At 36.1% G+C, this 20,398-nt stretch overlaps 1 protein-coding gene across 1 annotated transcript in view; it reads right to left on the bottom strand.

Annotated features, from left to right (window-relative positions):
* The window catches only part of LOC140166055 (R-spondin-2-like), a 53,404-nt gene extending 49,208 nt beyond the window's left edge, over positions 1-4,196 (bottom strand). Inside the window, exon 1 of the mRNA XM_072189433.1 lies at positions 2,856-4,196. Coding sequence (XP_072045534.1) covers positions 2,856-2,952 — 97 coding nt within the window. The 5' untranslated portion in view covers positions 2,953-4,196. The remainder of the gene's footprint in view (positions 1-2,855) is intronic.
* Positions 4,197-20,398: the final 16,202 nt, after the last annotated feature.

Raw genomic sequence — 20,398 nt, forward strand, 5'->3', positions numbered from 1 at the left:
AAGTCTTTTAAAATCAAATAAATCTTTATGCCTTACAAACAAAATAAAGAAGTCATAATAGTATTTATGGCTTCTTCGCATAACAAAAGAAAATCATCACGGGTATCCATTTCTTGGAATATTAGAGAAGCTATATTAGTACTGATCACCCGGTCTTATTTTGTTTCACGCTTAAAGCCACAGCTAGAAACAACATATCGAAATGAGAGTATCTGAGTAGATGGTAGATACATTTGTACAAGTACCAGTTGTAATTCATGCATATGGCACATGGCCCGAGGGAAAGTTAGCCCATATTTGTAAGGCTATCCATGCCTTCAAGGTGAAAATAACCTAAATGTATACAGTCTGACCATGGTCTGGCCTATATACTGTCTGATCTTTCCCTGGGAAACGAGGTTTTCCAATTTGGACCTTTAACTATATAGTATTACTAGACTCGACTTGTGTACGGGGAAAGGCGGTATCAAAATGATAGCTACCAACATCATGAACATAGAACTGTATATACGGTACCAGTTTCCAGTGTAATGGAAGACTGTCTCACTAAACTCCAACAGAAGATTCCTATTTGTAGTCAGACTGATTGCTGTATAGAACAGGTCGTTTATTTAATCGTGGTCCTTTCAACATGATACAATGTTCTAATTCTGAATGTTGCATATAATTTGGGAAGAAACATGCGTTTCGATAAATATTAAAAAAACCATCAAAACTGATGGGTACCAATCATTTTGATTTAGACCATGTAGACCAGAGTACTATAGTGTCCTGTACATGTATGACACATACTACAGAAATGAAGTCATATATCCCAGCTACCTGTAGACACATACCCATATGAATGCCAGAAGAAATCAGTTCGGTTTTGTAACTGGAAAGACATGATATAAAGGGTCCTTTCTAACTGAAACCTGAGTTGTCCTAGCTATATCTATGAGACACTGCTATTATATACCCATGTACAACCTACAAGAGAACTTTAAACCTTGCATAATTGTTGACCATCAAACATGTCAAAATACTTCAAAAGAAGACCATGAAGACCTTTTCTTGTTGGATCTACACATAAGCACCTCTTCAAAAACTTTCTTTTCACTGACGTTTTTGTTCACTGTGAAATGGAACATGACGCCTAACTCTATAGCTAATAAAACATCTTAAAACTAAAGCACCCTTAAGGGTGTTGTTGCACATTCAGCTTATGTCATATCAACACACACTCATACTAAAATCCCCCCATTTTTCTCTATTTTCGTTGTGCAAACTTTACATTGTCAACAAGTCATTCGAATCTTTGTATGGAAAATGTTTCCAATCGCTGCAACTATTAGGATAGTGTTTTATACAATACAAATGCTGTAAGCTTAGCATACTTTAAGTGGGCATTGGTAACCCGTTGTTTCAATTGTGAGTCCAATGTATACCCTAAGTATCCGCCCATTATTAAGAGTTAGTGTTGTATTTTTAGGGGTATTTGCTTAAGTACTTGGAACATGTTTCTTAATGCCTTACACGCCGCTTAATGTTCAAATTATTTATAGCTAAAATCCCCATACCAACTCAAAGAATCACTAAATCTATCAGGCATGATGGTACTTGAGAATTTTAAATCAGATTATAATTTTAAAAATGACTGAAATTGAAAATTTAGAGATCTTTGTACATTATTTTTAATTCTTGCCTTTAGCTCTACACATAACAAAACGTTCATAGAAATAATGGGTTAATTTGTTTTTAATACACATAACAATGGATAAGACATTCGTGTTTTTAGGGAGGGGGAACTTTCATTTTCATTTTGGAGATCCATGTCATTTAGGCCAGGGAAAAGCCACTACTTGTGTGACACTTCCCTCTTTAGACCTCTATAGCATGCATATGCCAGTGTTTGCCTATAGTTAACTGAAAATTAAGAATAGAATACTGCCAAAACTTTTTGTTTACAGCCATAAAGCATGAGCGTATCATTCTGAAAATGTACTTATAAAGTACACGATAGAGCTGACACATTTACACAGTTAAAACGTATTACCTCTTGCAAGTAAAGGACATATTTTGCAATCAAAATACATTTTCAAAAAGTGAGACAAGAGAAAGAATTGGCGCGGTTTATTTTTTGTTTGTAAGGTTACATAATTATAATTAAGTCAGCAAAGACCCTTACAAACCAAACCATCAAATTCAGCTTGCAATAACTTTTATTGGAACGATTTCAATGTAAGCTAATGTGAATTTGTCATTAGGTATATAATGGTCTATATGGCTATTTACGTTGCGACATTGCACTTTTCCAGGAAGTTAATTGCAGATGGGATCTGTTTTATAACGTGAATGCAGCAAGAGACATAGCCTGTGATGTTAACACGGAAAAGCGTAAGAACGTTAAACACCTTTGCAATATGCTTCGTATAAGAATATCTGCAACTTGTAGGAACTGTTGCAATCAGCGTACGTCGACCTCTTCCTGGATTTTGTCCATATTGCTTCAAAAACAATCCATGTATTACTAGTTTACAAAATGAAGGTACCATAAATTGTAGAAAGGTATTTCATAAGTAAACTCTATAATTGAAATTAAATTACTTAATGGTAATACACTTTTGCAATAATAATGTTCGTAGGAATATCTGCAACTTGCAGAAACTCTTGCAATCAGTGCACGTCAAGTTCCTATGCTGGAGATTGTCCACATTGCTTAAGCAATCAATACGACACCAGCTTATACAATACAAGTATTCATTTACAAATGAAGGTTTCTAACGATTAATTATAGAAAGGTATTTCACAAATAACCTCTAACTGAAATAAAAAATTACTTAATGATAGATGCGTTAAAACTTTCATAACTTTACCTTTTATTATGACATTGTGTTTTCCTTCTGCAGACATCGCCAGGATACTTAGCAACACACCAAACATAAGAATCAGTACCTCACAAGAAGTTATCATAATGATGATATATTCCGTATAAAAAGTATCCACAGAAAGGTAAAAATGTTTGTAAAAATGTGACACCACCTTCTTTGAATGAATAAACCAACGCTGATGACGATGTTATTTCCTCGCTAATAGTTCCATGGTCATTTTGAATCACAATATTAATATCCTTCTATAGTATATAGGCGGTGATTGTACTATGTCGTTGCTTCAGGCGACGGTTCATTTGAATAGAGACCGTGGGTTTAACGGGGAAGAGATGAGGAAAGGTGTGCTTAGGAAACTCATTGAAAAATTAAGGTAATTAGGCGCGTTTACTACACAATTGCGCGCGCATATTTGAAGATGTATGACGTCGTCGACTACTGATTCAAGCGAAATATATCACTTATAGGATCAAAGCTGTCAGAAGACTTTGCTTGCAGGAGACATCGAACTGAAACATCGACGGTTTACAAATAGATTATTCAATGACACAAGTCCGAAGCAGTAGATTCGTCAGATGAGCTGAAGACAAGTAGCCCAGTTCCAAGAAGGCTTTTCAGTATCCAGGCTTCATTTATCATTACTGGTAGTGTGGTACGCCGTGGGTACCCATAGCTACTCCAAAAGAGGTACCGTACACCGTAGATACACCGTAGTTACAATTACATCGTACATTGCAATTGCACAGCGTTAAATGAAGATTGTCGCTTAAGTACATATGTAGCACCAACGATCTTTGAAAATGCGTAATGAAATGTGTTACTGTTTTAATGTATTAACACATCCTATGCATCCATTACGTTGTATGAAGAACTAAACAAAGAAAATTGCAATCACAAACCAAACTTTATGTCCATCATAAAACGCAAACTTCTACTCCACAACTGGATGATCATCAAAAGTCCCGTCAAAAGTACACAATCTCAGATGAGTATGAGACCCTAAAATCACAAGTGCTGTTCTTTGCGAATCTGCGATCCCTCTTAAGCACAGTTTAAGTAGTTGTAATAACTTCAAGAGCTCTCCTCTTAAGTGTATAAGAAATCCTCCTCAGATACATTTTTATAAAGCCATAAAGTAATGCTACCCAATGCAAAATCCGGAAAGTACAATAGGTGAGCTAATCAGAAGCTGCTTTACTGTGAAGCGTTTTTCTGTGTGGAAGTTCGTGAAGCGCTCCTTACACCGAGATAGCCAAAAGTTGTACTGAGTGTAACAGTTTGCTTACATTTATGACGGACCCACGTGTCCACTGTGGACGTGTGTGCACTGAACTATATGTGTTTGTGTGTCGTGTCGGGTGCTTTTTACAGAGCAATGATTATTAAATGATCCTGATTGTAAATGTTACATGCAAGATGAATGTACTTAACATCCATTTGGCGCAAAATAAGCATTTACGTCCATGAGCTTATAATGTTTGTTTGCATGAATGTATCTAACCATGCTGAGGAAACTTTTTGCGCCTCCCCGCGAAGATAGTTAATCGTTTGCAAGTAAGCATTAAACAAAATAACACATAACTGTGACAGTATTAATAAAAATTCCTTTAAAAAAGAAATGGGGCGCCCAAATTATGTGAGCTTGGACGTGATATGGTGAATTCCATGGCATGGTGTTTAGATTTGGTCCCGGGGATTTGGTATCATAATGATTTTTTCTAGGGAAGAGTAGAAGATGATCAAATGCAAGACAAATGTGTTTGATTGGGGAAGGTGTATCACAGGACCGTTTTGGATGAAATAAATTGAATTGGAATGAAGCTGTCGTGTCAATTTGCGATTATGTGGGGTGGGGAGTTCAATTTTGGGGCATATTGTAGTGATGATATTGCTTTGGATATTGAATATTGTTGAATTTCGTTATGCAGGGGGGTATATGATGGATAGTATAGAAGAGGATCTACCCCTATGTTGACCAAAAGAAAAGTTTTTATGAATGTATAACGTCTGTGATACATATACATCATAACGTCTGTGATACATATACATCATCTACTTGCTAATACACTGAAAATCTAATAGAGATGAAGGATAAAAGACAATTACAGAACATTCATTCTTCAAAAGTAGCTATATGGGTATACAATGTTTACAAGATAAGAACGTTAATGTTTTGTACATGAACGTAACATCTTTGATACATAGTTGTTAACACACTGAAAATCTGACTAGAGATTTACAATTTGATGATATCCAAAAGAATACTTACTAACTTAGCATTGAAGAATTAAAATAATTACAGAACTTTCATTTGTTAACATACACGTAGCAATGATTAACAATGTTGAAAATACAAACGTAACGTTTTGTTCATAAACATAACATCCTCGACACATCTAGGATCCGCATAATTTGTTGATTAATGTCATAAACAGTCACAAAAGATTTATGGTCTGATCATTTTATCATTTTAAGGGGGACCTGATATTGCATTTGGAAGAACCAGGCTTTTCAATTACTATCAAAACTGCTGGGTACCACACTTTTTGATACAGCTTGTATAGTAATTTGTTCTAATTTCCATGCAAAAGGAGCCAGTTGTTTCATCCTTAAAACAAATAGGCTACACCATAATTTCCAATTACCCCATGCAGATAGATAAGACCTTGGTAAGATAAGCGTGTTAATTGTTATGTCACTATCACTATCTTGATCTTGATAAGATGCCTGACTTTGAAACTTTGGGTACAAAAACTCATACTCTGCAAGTTAGGTCAAATTTTGCACTATGATTGTTTATTTGAGCTTATTGGACTATGCCATTCAGATTAGGCTATTGTAATCCAAAGTGTTGGTCACCGTCTATCGGGTTCTAAGAGGCGGTAAACTGGTTACAAAGGTCAAAGTGGTTACAAAGGTCAAAGGTCTCGATTTATTTGGTGTTTTACAAATCCATTAATTTTGTCTTTTAAACAAAGAATATACGCACACCATTTTATCCTGTGCATAACAGAAAACAATAATAAAATAAAATCCAAGCATATTGTGGATTTATTTCTGAGCAAGGGCATAATTTTAGCAAAATAGCACAACAATTGCGGAGTAAATCTAGTAAGACTGAAATTAGAAGCTACTCACAAGTACATGCCAATATTGTGGGACGCCTCCGTAGAGGGCGCCCCAAAAATGTGAAACGACATTCCAACCAAATGATTTACACCCTCTAAAAACAGTTAATTCCAAGTTATCCAATTGACATCAACATAATTTTAAACTTACCAAAATATTCTTCTAAACATGTAAAAAGGCCTCAAAAGAAACTAGCTTTTAAAATACTATGTATCGTATTGAACAATTGTCCCATTTTTGATAGTCATGTGATAGTATTAAATGTGATCTTTGAAAAAAAAATTTGTGTAAACACAAAATATTTGATTTTTATTGGGCTTTGAATTCCGACTGCATGACTTAAATTTGAGTTACGAATGTTAACAAATTCTCAGCATCACCATATTTCAAAAGTTTGAATCCTAGATTTGTCTGCCCTTCCGACAGCCCATAGCAATGGGAAAGACCATTGCATTCATGATGCTTATATTGGTTGCTCTACAAATCATGACAAACTCCTCTGTCTTTCCAAATGTCGGTATTAAAAGTTGCGAATGTTAACAAATAAGCTGTAAATTTCCTATATGCGATATTTTGATGGTTATTCACTCTGAGTCTTTAACACGTTATCTTGCGCTCAAAGATTAGTTGCCTTAGAGCATGTAGAGTTGAAACCTATAGCAGACACTTACCAGAAGTATGAGCAAAAAATATCTGAAAAATTGACATTGTTTTGTTGTACCAATTTTCGACATAACCTTTTTGGGGAATAGGTATGTGCGTACGATCAAATTCCGAATTCAACTACCTTAAATAGTCGGAATGTGGAGACTAATAAAAATCAAACATTTTTTATTTACACAAACTTTGCAAATACACTTTTATCAAATAACCAATTTATTGACAGAAACGATCTTATCAGTCCGAATCAGTTTGAAATAAATAAAAAAAAGTTGTCTGCGCTTTCATTTCAATGATCTACATATTCTACATTATTAAGCTAAAAAATTATGGGAAAATATTTTGCCTTAAACTAAGATTTGTATTTACAGGAAAGGCATCTATAATCGGAAGGACTTGACTGACAGTCTGTCCTTTAAATGTTTGCACTATGTAGTTCAAAATATGAACCGATATGCAAGTTCAAGTCACCAATAGTGTACAATTAAGGTTAGCAACTATTTTAAACTGTTGCGATTTGGTAGTTCACATCATCTTATACGAATGGTAGTGAGCTTTGGCAAAAAATTCATTGATCATTTCATAGCGAGTGTGTAGAAGAATTCAAATATCACAGATATACTTAAGTAGGTCATGTGGTTCTTGAGTTATGTTGTAAAGAGGGCTGAAACAACAACACTTTAGTAAAACATACATAACTTATTCACAACAATAAATCAAGCTAGTTTTCAAAGTAGGCCTATATGATTTGTAGAATGAACTTTTGAAAAACAGAGTGTTATTTTTCAATAATATATTGATTTAGATAATGAAAATCGATCATTTGGCTGCTAGATAATGAAAATCGATATTTTGGCTGCTTCGACCAACAATACCTCTAGTACCCTTTTAAACCAGTTTTTAGTTAAATGCCTAAAACAATAATTTTCATTCAAATCTAAAACTTCTTTTGTTGTTGTTTTAATTGAGAATTTTACTTTCAATTGAATGAATGATTTTTAGCAGTGTCAGGACTTGTGGTATATAACCCTCTCTCCCTCTAAAACCCCCCTCTCTCTAACTCTCTCCCTCTCTCTTAAGGGCTGGGGTATGAACGTTTGGACAGTATTTATTTTGGGACATTAGAACACATCAGACATATCGAATTGCATTCTGGATACGAAGAATGTCATTCTGATATCAAATAATTTTTGATATTTAACTGTACTTGAAGTAAACTTTATAAATCTGATGATTTATACTTAAAGTGTATGTAGGTGGGATGAAAAGCCGACGATCAATTGAAAATTTTGACCTTTCGTATTGAAGATATGGATTTTTTCCCAAAACACCAAAAAAATTAGGTCTTTTTAGGAAAAAAATCCATATCTCAAATATGAAAGGTCAAAATTTTCAATTGACCGTCGGCTTTTCCTCCCTGCTACATACACTTTAAGAATATATCATTAGATTTATATAATTTACTTCGAGGACTGTTATATATCAAAAATTTGAAAAATATCAAATTTTTATAATTTGTCATAAAATTTGTATTATATTGTGATTTTCAAAAATGAAAATTATTTGATATCAGAAAAACATGCTTCGTATTCAGAATGCAATTCGATAGGTCTGAGGTGCTCTTATGTCCCACAAAAAATACTGTCGAAACGCAATAAACGCTCATTTTAGATCCCTTAAATACCTCCAAATTAGATTCTACTCATTAAGGGTTGACTAAGTATTGTTGTCGAAGCAGCTGCAAAAAAAAAAATCGATTTTCATTATCTATTATTGAAAAATAACACTTTATAGCTCACTTTGATGTTTTGCAAAAGTTCATTCTACAAATCATATACCTTGAAAACTTGCTTGATTTATTGTTGTTAATAAGTTATGTACGTTTTACAAAAGTGTTGTTGTTTCAGCCTTCTTTACAATACAACTCAAGAAGCACAGGACCTGTAAAAGTATATATCTGTGATATATATTTGAATTCTTCTATACGCTCGCTATGAAATGATCAATGCAATTTTTGCAAGTGATGAGAGAAAAACTTGCACAAATCTGTTGAACAGTCTGACAGTGTATACAGGTAATTTTGCTTTGGTAAATTCAATATGTGCTTCAAACATTAACACGGGTTATGATAAAATAATTCGTGTAAAAACATGAATGGGAATTTCATTTATTATTGACATAACACTGAAATATTTTATCATGATTATCAATGAAGGTTATCACAGGACCAACAATTACAAATATCACGATTACTATGATTATATGCAGATTTTAAACATGCTCAACTCTCAAGACGCAGTTTTAACCCTATATGTACAGCTTGAACACTTTTTAAAATGACCTTTGTAGTGGGTACCAAAACTCACACTCCAAAACTTCAGGTAAACTTTTGAGTTGTAATTGTTGAATTAGTGCTATTGAATTACGTAAATACAACGAGAGCATTTTTTGCTTATTAGGCCCTTCACAATTAATTTTTAGTTTCCTGTTTCAAGTTTGAAAATAAAGGACGAGGCGACTTTTAATTATTAATTATTAATTATCTATTAATTATTAATTATCTATTACTTTCTTTATTTTGAAATTGTGGTCGTGACTATTATCAACAGTCCATTTGGTCATTTTGACTAAGACTACGGATTTAATTATTTTACCTTTATAATTGATTTTTAACATTAATATTAGTAGGGGACCCTACAATGTTCTTGTTTTATATTCATAATCAAGTTGAGATGATCAAAAACAGATATTAGCAAATAAAAGTAATTACAAAGTCAATTAAAAGATGAAAATACGTAAATAAAAAATAAAATAATTAAATATTTTTCCATTCTTGATTTTGGACGCGCGAGGGAAACAGGAAACTAAGGATCAATTGTAATTGGCCTTATGAATAAATATTAAACATATTTGACTTTGGGTATGATTGGCAATGTCGATCATCATGATCTTAATACAACAAACATGATCCGAAATTGGCCATTTTAGTCTTTCCTAAAATCCTTTGCAAAAGAAACCAATAATAGCTAGGCTATACTTAACTTCATCATATCGCTGATGTACATGTACAATAGTCGAATAGTCGAGCGATTGCTGGTGTGCTGCATTGGTGATGACGCAGTTTGGTTTCTCTACTGCATGGGATTTCGCGAATTACCGAAATGGTCAATCCATTTCGTTGTGAGATTGCGAGCAGATTTTTAAATGTCGAAATTTCTCTTCTCTTTTTTTTAAATCTTAAAACAGTATCTTAAAACACAATTTAAAAAGTCAGCAGACAATCGTGTACATGCAGCATTAATTCTGAAGCAAACAAATTGTATGTCTCGGAGAAATTGGCAATTTTTTCCAAATTTTGTTTTTACAAATCGGTAGCATTTGTGTGATTAATACGGAGCCCCCGAAGTGACATGAAAGAAAATTAAAAAACTATCTCGGGGTCCGACTTAGTAACTCAGAGCCCCGACTTAGTAACTCGGGACCCCGACTTAGTAACTCGGGGTCCTGACTTAGTAACTCGGGGCCCTGACTTAGTAACTCGGGGCCCTGACTTAGTAACTCGGGGTCCGAGATAGTAACTCGGGGCCCCGACTTAGTAGATTAACTCTTTAAGTTAGTGAAAATATTTCATATCTGTATAAGAAAGCAGGCAGATTTTGAAGTTTCAAGCATCTCAAACTTATTTTAAGTGAGTGTGAGTCCTGGGCGGAATGCATTGGAATTCAAAATCTCGGCAATGTATGAGACATATTATTACCGTAGTGCTTTTGCCTTAAAATATCAAGAGCTATCTGAAGAACCACTGAACCAATACTACACTTGTTTGTACTCATTTTAATGCATTTTTATGCTAATTCCAAATATGATCTTGAAAATTTACAATTATGAAATTTTTGAATTTGTAAAGAAAATTTGAAACTTGTCGTCTGCAGTCGATACCCTTACCCTCTGTCATTTTGGAGACAAACTCAGAATCGCCTGTAACCAGTATCCATGGAAATCGTACATGTGCATCACCTATTTACCGGAAATCAAATATGAGATCATTAATATAAACCACAATCATTTTATGAATAAAATCCAAAAGGGAACTGGACAAATCATATTTATATTGTCCCCTTGTTAGCTTAATCATATACGGTGAACATACATGACATACGGGTTAAACTATGCAACTTATGATATTCGTTTGAGTACGTTTGAGTGCATTTTGAAAGTTACAGGATTTGGATAAATGCCTATTCTTCCCTTTTAGCATCCCTAAACTTTTATCTTGGAAGATAACTATTGTGTTTTTAAAAGAATATAGATCAAAATTATGCACTGCAAAAACATGGTGTTTAACCATTGAACACATTAATTCTTGCCTTCACTTTGTAATGTAAAGCATGTTTAGGCATTTAAGGTGGGACAGGTGTAATTGACACTTTTTTGTGTGGAAAGATCATAGACACTCTTTACATGATTCATTGGAACAGGTATAGAATTAAATGTAGAAAAACAGGTTCAATTCAAATTGTATGCATATTAATTAGCTAATTTGCATATTTAATTAGCGAATATTAGCAGTTTTTCAAAAAAATGTAGCTCCACTATACAATGTCCTATTGAGACACTTGAGGTGTTAAAATAAAGCTCTTGCAAAGATCCAGTGCATGAGTCTATTTCCAGAAACATCAGGTGGGGTTGGAGGTGTAACACTTATGATTTTGAGAAAAATGATATCTTGTGTGTACCAATATGGGCATATTTGGTCATCTGATTTTATCAATATCCAAGAAACATTTCGAAGTAGGTTCTTGCACTAGATAATGGTGTAAAGAACATAACTGCCAACTTTCAGGTCTATAGGGTGTATACTTTAGGAGCTGCATTTTTCAAATGTCGACTTTTGGTGAAAAAATGAAATGTGTGAAAAACACAAGGCAACAGGTTCGTAAACAAAGAAAATAATAGATTCTTGATGTAATTAGCACGATTTTTATACAAATTGCATACATTTTCCGGGTTTTTTTTTATGTTATGAAAACTACATACATTAATGTGTCTAAAAATGACAAAAACCAATTTTTGATGAAATGATGATTTTGGTCTATCTATAATTACACCTGTCCCACCTTAACATTGACGTATTCTTATCAATGATGGCTAAACACTACAATTGTTTAGTATTAAACAAGTTTACAAAGTAAAGGCAAGAATGTGTTTAGAAAAGTGTTTAAAATGCCTAACACTGTTTTTGCAGCCGGTAACCATGGTAACAGTCTTGTACATAGGCCTATAAGGTTTTGTAGTCGATTATTAGGACAGAATACGCATCTTGATTTTTTAAATAAAGAAATAAACATAAACTTTAAATATACTTTCATTATAAATGTGAAATATTGAAGTATAGGCCTACACTTTTAATACACGGTCAGTTTGTACTTCAATAAGACTTCTGCAGTGAACCGTCATGTCTGGGGTTCATTTAGGATTGGGTAATGTGAACGTTGCATAAAGGAAATTACAGCAATTGTGAGAGGTTTCCGGATAAGGCTCCACTCCTCCTCATACTCCCTTACTTAGCTTGCTGGTGAAAGAAGGGTCAAAACAAGCACAAGATCCGTGCAACTCAATACCGTTCATTAGGCTAAAAAACAAGTTTGTTTCCTGCAGGTATATAAAATATTTCTAGCAATTGTATCGCATGTTTTTAAAATTAATTTGAAAAATCCAGTAAAATTATTATTTTCATGAAAAAACAACAGAATACCTTTCAAAAACATATGTATAAACGTATATTTGCAATTTGATGCATAGGTTATGGTATATTGATACATGTAGTTTTCTGATAAATCCTGACCCTAAAAACCCCGAATGTCGCATTTTTGGTTTTCAGGAAACAAAGTTATGTTTGCTTTTTCATATACAAAGTGATCATCTTAATTTCAATATATACCCCACCCCTTAACTCTCTCCACGCGGGTGTTGACTGCAGTAGGAAAAGTTTCATTTTTTTTAATTCAAAAAATTTCAAGATTGTCAATTTTCATGACCCGTATTTGGAATCAGCATGAAAAAAGGGTTAGGCCTAAATAAGGACAAACAAGCCCGTATTGGTACATTGTTTTATGTTGAAGCACGCAGAGCATTAATTTAAGGTTAATTTCTCTGAAACACATATTAGGAGCTTTTAAGGAAAACTTGCAAACAATATCATAATTGGAACAGCAAAATGTCTTGCATCACATATATCCAATAACCATGAGCTTACATCCTCTCTTACTTAAAAGTTACATCAAAATCCGTGTTTAAAGGCAACCTATTAATCATGATTGCCAATTTTCGCTAAAGGCATTGGATATTGGGATAATTAATCAATTTATAATTAAAGGAAATCCATATTTAATTATCCATTACTTTATCGGTTCTACTCAATGACTTCCAATGTTCCTTAACTTCCTTCCTCAGTTCCTCTCATATTTTCCAACTTACCGCACTCGAGGGGTATTTCCTCAAACTCTTCTTAAAAAATCCAGGGTCAGTTCTTCAGTGTAGGCTTCAACCTACAACTGAATGAACTGCGAGCGGGCCGGATGGCTGGAGCCGGGGGCAAGGGCCATATTTTTTCAGTTTAAACCATTTAGGGGCTGTGCAATAATTATGAGCCCTGGGGAGGGTCAAATTGGGGGGAGAAATTTTGGCGAGCCGAAAAAGGGGGGCAAGCAATTTTGGCAAGCCGAGAGGGGGGGGCAAGCGATTTTAGGCACACATTCATGGGGCGCCTTTTAATAAAACGCTCTAAAAGGCTTAGGAAAACAGTACGGAAACGCTTAAATATGCAAATTTTCCTTTAAGGTTTGCAAATTGGGATCCCAAAAATTTGGAATGTTCAAGGGGGGGGCAAAGAATTTTTGGCGGGCCGAGAGGGGGGGGCAAGCGATTTTTGGCGAGCTGTTTGAAATTTTACCCCGGGGTAAATAATTATTGCACAGCCCCTTAACTAAATAAACTGCAGTGTATACTTCTTAATATTATCAATACATTAATCTTATAAAACAATACGTCATAGAAGCCAATAATTGCATTTATATTTTTATAGGACTTGCGATTCTTAAGTTAAAGCCAATAATATTATTTATCAAAACGACAGTTTTGGCCACTTCCCCTCACAACCATATCACCCCTTATAAAGACACGGGATATCTCCTTTATATTTATAGAACCCATACCATTCCTCTTGTGTGTCAGCTTTATTTGTTTCAATATTTGACCCGCTTAAAGCCGAAAGTAATATGCATATTGTTTTCTTTATAGCATAGCATCACCCATTTTTATCCCAAAATGCCTGCGAAGTCTATGTGTTTCATTATTGCATGCATCTTACAGCATTTACAATCTTAGTTCGCGAAAAAACGATATCGACTCATCATGTTAGTTTTCAAGAAGCAGTTACGTTACTCGTGTGTAAACTGTGCACGTGCCTTGTTTTTGGCCCCCATCAGCAGGTCTGCCGTTTTGACAATATCATCAACAAATTATTATATTTTAGGATATATTAAAATTTCAAAAGCCAATTGACTCTAAGGCCTATTTATCAGTTCAAAACATCCGCAGCATTTACGCTTAATCATGCTCAATACGCAACAGGTTATGCCTGTAGAAACGGTATACCGATAACATCACTGTGTCGCCACGGTATTGGTTTCCGCATGACCAAAATAGGCCTAGATCGAGTACCGGTAGGCCTGTATCGAGTACCGATAGACCAAGTATAGAATTCGCTTAATTTACGCAGAGACCTGTGCCTAATTTGGATCGCAGATATAAGCGCGACCGCAGCCTTCCCAGTCTTCTTGTATTTTTGGCAATGGTGTTACAATTCAAGTGATCAATGTAGGCCTACCTAACTGTAGGCCTATTCGTTTCTCTGATTTGTACGGATAACAGCATAATATCAAAATGCAACATTAGATCCCGGCTTGAACGTGAGTTCTGGAGCTTTCTGGTGTTTTGAAGAGGATCTTGAAGAAGAAGGCTTTTCAACAATAAAACTGATGCATTTATGGTGCATGGTGGGGTGTGGTGGAGTGCAGTGCACTGCAGTGCGCCCGTGGACGCGGTGCGTGGGTGGGATATGACAGAATGGGCGTGGGGGTGGGGTGTGTGAGGGTGCCTACCTCTAACTTAATATAATAAGCCTTGTAGGCCTAGTAGGCCTACACCTGCACAAGTCAGTCATAACGAGTGAGCAAACCGATCAACTGAGGTCCTTTGGAAAACTGCAAGACTACATTGTACGTAGGGCCTACTGCGGGCCCCGGTGTGGGCCCATGTACGGGGAAAAATTATGTTTATGTATTTCAATAATTGATGCATGATAATGGGTGACAAGTGTTATTTTGGTGATGCAAAACATCAGTCATTTGATCCTACAACTCCGATCATTTACGGACGACTGTGAGTGGCGGGTCGACGCTGTATGTTTACGCATTACGAGTCCGTAATAGTTTCCAATAAACCATCGCAGCCAGCCAGTATTTTAAAATATATACGAAAATAATAATGGACATGCATGATGTTATGGTGGAGAGTAAAACATGGTAAAGAAGTGTTTTGTCAATACTACCCCAGCAAACACAAAACGTTTTCGACATCATTCGCAAAAGGTTATAAAAGGTTGTCAGAAAACGTTTAAATGTCGGGTTATATAAAGGGTAGAATATAAAACGTTTTCATAACCTTAAAAAACATTTTTTGATAATCTACTGCTCAGCAAACAAAAATGTTTTGCAGAAAACGTTTAAATGTCGGGTTATATAAAGGGTATAAAAACGTTTTGATAACATTCCAAAAACATTCTTGAAAACTTGATACAAAACATTCTAAACAGAATGTTATTTTGGGGTTGATAAAATATATTGCGAAAATGTTTGCCCAAAATATTTGCAATAACGTTTTAAAAACGTTTTCATGACCTTTATATAACCCGACATTTAAATGTTATTAAAATGTTTTGAAAAAAAACAACATTTTAAGAACATTTCTGTGTTTGCTGGGTTCAAATATTTTAACATAATGTTATTTTAAGTATTGACAAAATATTTGGCAAAAATGTTTGCAAAAATAGTTTACAATAACATTTTTTGAAAACATTTAAAAATATTGTTGTAGTGTGTTTTAATACAAAACGTTTTAAAACGTTTTCATGACCTTTATATAACCCGACATTTTAATGTTATTAAAACGTTTTTACCTAAACCAAAAGCCAAAATATAACTTATTTAAAACGTTTTTAAAACGTTTTTGTGTTTGCTGGGATAGTCCTATTATAAGTCAAAATTATTAAAATTGAATAAAAAGCACTTGTCGTGAATCATGCGAACTGAAAATAGTAAGAATGTGCAAATTTGTCAAGTCACTGGTTCCCATAATTACAACATCTCTGGGAGCAAACCAACTGGACATGGTGGATTAATGGGAATAATGTGGAATAGCATGGTCACGCAGTGAATTGGCAAAGTTATTTGTCAACTTTTAACTAATAATTATTTTTAATTTTTAATTAATTATTTATGAATTAATATGCAAAAATCAAAAATCCCCCGTTACAATGAAATTAAACTATAATATAAAATAACATTTTGGGGGCACAGACGAAAAAAAATTGCAGTTGCATCATACAATACATAGAGACTGTATGTCTTCGAGCTTCCCGAAAAGGGCCTTATTGGGATGATGTGCGCGCGTAGCGCGAAAAAAAAGGTATATTTTACACTATTTTCGCCCATTATCCGGCTAAAAAAGGGCTTTATAATGTGGGCGGGCGCGTAGCGCTGAAAAATTTTGTATTTTACACTATTTTGGCCCTTTTCTTTTCCTTTGCCCTCCTGATTTTCTCTTTCATTTTTTGTCAGAGGGGCACTTTTTATTTTATTTTTTTGTCTTTTGGGGCACTCTGCCCCCCCACTGGCTATGCTACTGGTGCTGAGAATCTCACGGTGGGCGAACCTGTCCCTATAGGCGAACACTCCCCGCTCTAGGTGCCATGTTTTAGTCAGTAGGCCAAATCCCCGGACCCAATCTTGTCTAGGAATCAACCAGGGATGTCAAGCTAAACCAAATTGAAGTTGGCACATACACTTGAAAGGTTATGTTAAGCTTTAAGTGCATGATTCTTACAAATTAGTGCTGCTATTTTTAAAATAAATGTATGGACTACCAAATACTATACCTTATATTCTTATTTTATAGAGAGGAACGGAACCTGATCCGAATGAAAATGTATTATTGGGCTATTCCAGAAAATAGGTGCACACCCCCTATAGAGGAGTAACTTTTCAATCTTAGAAATGTCCGGATTTGCAAGTCTGCTTTCTGAAAACGACTGGAATTCCAGTTGCCAATGTTACTGGAAAAAACTTGGAAATCCAGTCAAATGCAGGAAAAATCACGGAAATGTTGAAATGAGCTCTCAAATTGTGGATTTCTGATTTTGAACTATTCTGCCGGATTTTTTTGCCTTTGGGCACTTTAAAAATCTGTATTTCCAACAGTCACGACTGGACAAAAAGTCCGGATATCCGAACTCCTCTATAGGGGGTGTTTTCTGAAATAACATATTACAATTGTCATAATTTTGAATAGGCATAAGAAAGAACTCTCTTTTTAAAACACTACAAACGCTCTATCCCGGGGCTCTAGGGACCGTTCACAAACACTTGTAAGGGGGGGGCCTGATGCAAAAAAATTTCATCGCGAAATTTTTTCGGGCCCCCCTTTAAAGACCTCAAAAATTTCAGGACCCCCCCCCCTTTTTGACATGAAAATTATGGGTCAACCCCATAGAAAAGTATATAAACTCAATTTTCCCAGGTCATTTTTTTCAGGCCCTCCCCCCCTTAGGAGGGTCAACAAATTTCAGGGCCCCCCCTTTGCATCAGGCCCCCCCTAACAAGTGTTTGTGAACGGTCCCCTATCATAAAGTTTACACAGTCACTGATTTGCCGTTGACACAAATTACTTGTGATACTGATAGTCTCGACATGGTTAAGACTATGGTAAGATTTGAGACAGAGCGTTAATTGCTGGAAGACTCCGCTGATATTAGAATTGTCAACTCTTGTTTTGGGGAAACCTATATTAGAATTAGCAGGAGTAAATCGTCGGAAGTAAAGGGTGCGTAACTTCAATAAACTTCCAACCATCGTTCACACGGTCACTGCTCCACCCTCTCCGCGGGTGGCTACTCTGACCAAACGCTACTCCAGCACTTACCCCTGCCTTACTTTCCGACCGTGAGATGTGATATGTGCAGAAATCATGCATGGGGTGGGCCGAGGACGTGCGCCCGGGGGTGTAACAGTTTGCAAAACATACTCCAGGCCGAGGTCTCGAACTTTACACTATACACAGAACAGAACACCAGTGGCGTAACTACACATGAACTACGAATGAAAATGTATTATTGGGCTATTCCAGAAAATAGGTGCACACCCCCTATAGAGGAGTAACTTTTCAATCTTAGAAATGTCCGGATTTGCAAGTCTGCTTTCTGAAAACGACTGGAATTCCAGTTGCCAATGTTACTGGAAAAAACTTGGAAATCCAGTCAAATGCAGGAAAAATCACGGAAATGTTGAAATGAGCTCTCAAATTGTGGATTTCTGATTTTGAACTATTCTGCCGGATTTTTTTGCCTTTGGGCACTTTAAAATCTGTATTTCCAACAGTCACGACTGGACAAAAAGTCCGGATATCCGAACTCCTCTATAGGGGGTGTTTTCTGAAATAACATATTACAATTGTCATAATTTTGAATAGGCATAAGAAAGAACTCTCTTTTTAAAACACTACAAACGCTCTATCCCGGGGCTCTAGGGACCGTTCACAAACACTTGTAAGGGGGGGCCTGATGCCAAAAACTTTCATCGCGAAATTTTTTCGGGCCCCCCTTTAAAGACCTCAAAATTTCAGGACCCCCCCCCCCCTTTTTGACATGAAAATTATGGGTCAACCCCATAGAAAAGTATATAAACTCAATTTTCCCAGGTCATTTTTTTCAGGCCCTCCCCCCCTTAGGAGGGTCAACAATTTTCAGCCCCGCTTCTTGCATCAGGCCCCCCTAACAAGTGTTTGTGAACGGTCCCCTATCATAAAGTTTACACAGTCACTGATTTGCCGTTGACACAAATTACTTGTGATACTGATAGTCTCGACATGGTTAAGACTATGGTAAGATTTGAGACAGAGCGTTAATTGCTGGAAGACTCCGCTGATATTAGAATTGTCAACTCTTGTTTTGGGGAAACCTATATTAGAATTAGCAGGAGTAAATCGTCGGAAGTAAAGGGTGCGTAACTTCAATAAACTTCCAACCATCGTTCACACGGTCACTGCTCCACCCTCTCCGCGGGTGGCTACTCTGACCAAACGCTACTCCAGCACTTACCCCTGCCTTACTTTCCGACCGTGAGATGTGATATGTGCAGAAATCATGCATGGGGTGGGCCGAGGACGTGCGCCCGGGGGTGTAACAGTTTGCAAAACATACTCCAGGCCGAGGTCTCGAACTTTACACTATACACAGAACAGAACACCAGTGGCGTAACTACACATGAACTACGGGGGTGGGGTGGGGAGGGGGGGGTAGAGGGGCAACATGCACCGGGCGCCACCCTTAGGGGGCGCTAAATTGACCAATTTAGCATCGATTCTGCGCCCCTCCAAGCGATGAAAGTCATATTTGTCCAAGATTCCGCGCGCAATTGTTTCAAGGGGGGGGGGGGTCTAAGATATTCCCGGGGGGGGGGGGGGGGTAGGGTGCCAATTTTGTTTCTTGACCCAGGCGCTACCAACCCTAGTTACGCCACTGCAGAACACAGGTTCATAACGAGGACCTCAAGCTGACCGAGCTGACCAACCGAGGACCTTTGGAAAACTGGAGGTATGCGTCATGCAAGGGTGTGCGTTGCTCATTGTGCGGCCGGGAGAGGGGTTGTGAGGAGTGTGGGTATGTTTCTCATATTTGCCATTTGTCTGGCAGTGACAATATTATAAGCATTACAGACCCAGAAAATAAAAATACAAACAACTGAAGCTAATTCTGATATCCATAACAATCTCATATTGCATAATTATGTTGTTCTTTTATTGAAACATGTTTTCATATCTGTATGGATTTATTTCCTACAATTTCTTAAACAATTCTGAAAGACTGAAAAACAACGGTTATCAATGGTATTTTGTGTGTCATAATTATATCATAAACCTCCCACATTTAACACTAATGCTGTCTCAAAATTGACAACATTGTCACTTTCTCATTGAATTTGCCAATGAAACGTGACACAATTGACAAAATTTTGAACAAGAAATGTTGAAATTGGTGTAACCCTGAGACACCAAATTTATATACTAGTCAATTAATTTTAAAGTGGTGGATGGAGTCAAATAACTTTTGTTTGTGAAATGCACATTTTCAGGTACAGTTTGAATAGCAACACAATATTATTGTAAATTCACACCAGTGGACAGTGGTCGGCGAAGCCAGGACTTTTTCAAGGGGGGGGGGGGGACAGATTGGACTAAAATTGTTAAAAATGGCTCCTGACTGATTCTGAATCTACACACCCCTGGGCTATTATATTAAGCAAAAACATGACATTACACTGAAAGCCAAACTGGAGTCAGGGTGACTCTAAAAGCAGAGTCTAGCCACTCTGCGACTCTATGTCTAAAATGACTCCATATTGGGAGTC

The sequence above is a fragment of the Amphiura filiformis genome, chromosome 12 (assembly GCF_039555335.1).
Source record: "Amphiura filiformis chromosome 12, Afil_fr2py, whole genome shotgun sequence".
Taxonomy (NCBI): domain Eukaryota; kingdom Metazoa; phylum Echinodermata; class Ophiuroidea; order Amphilepidida; family Amphiuridae; genus Amphiura; species Amphiura filiformis.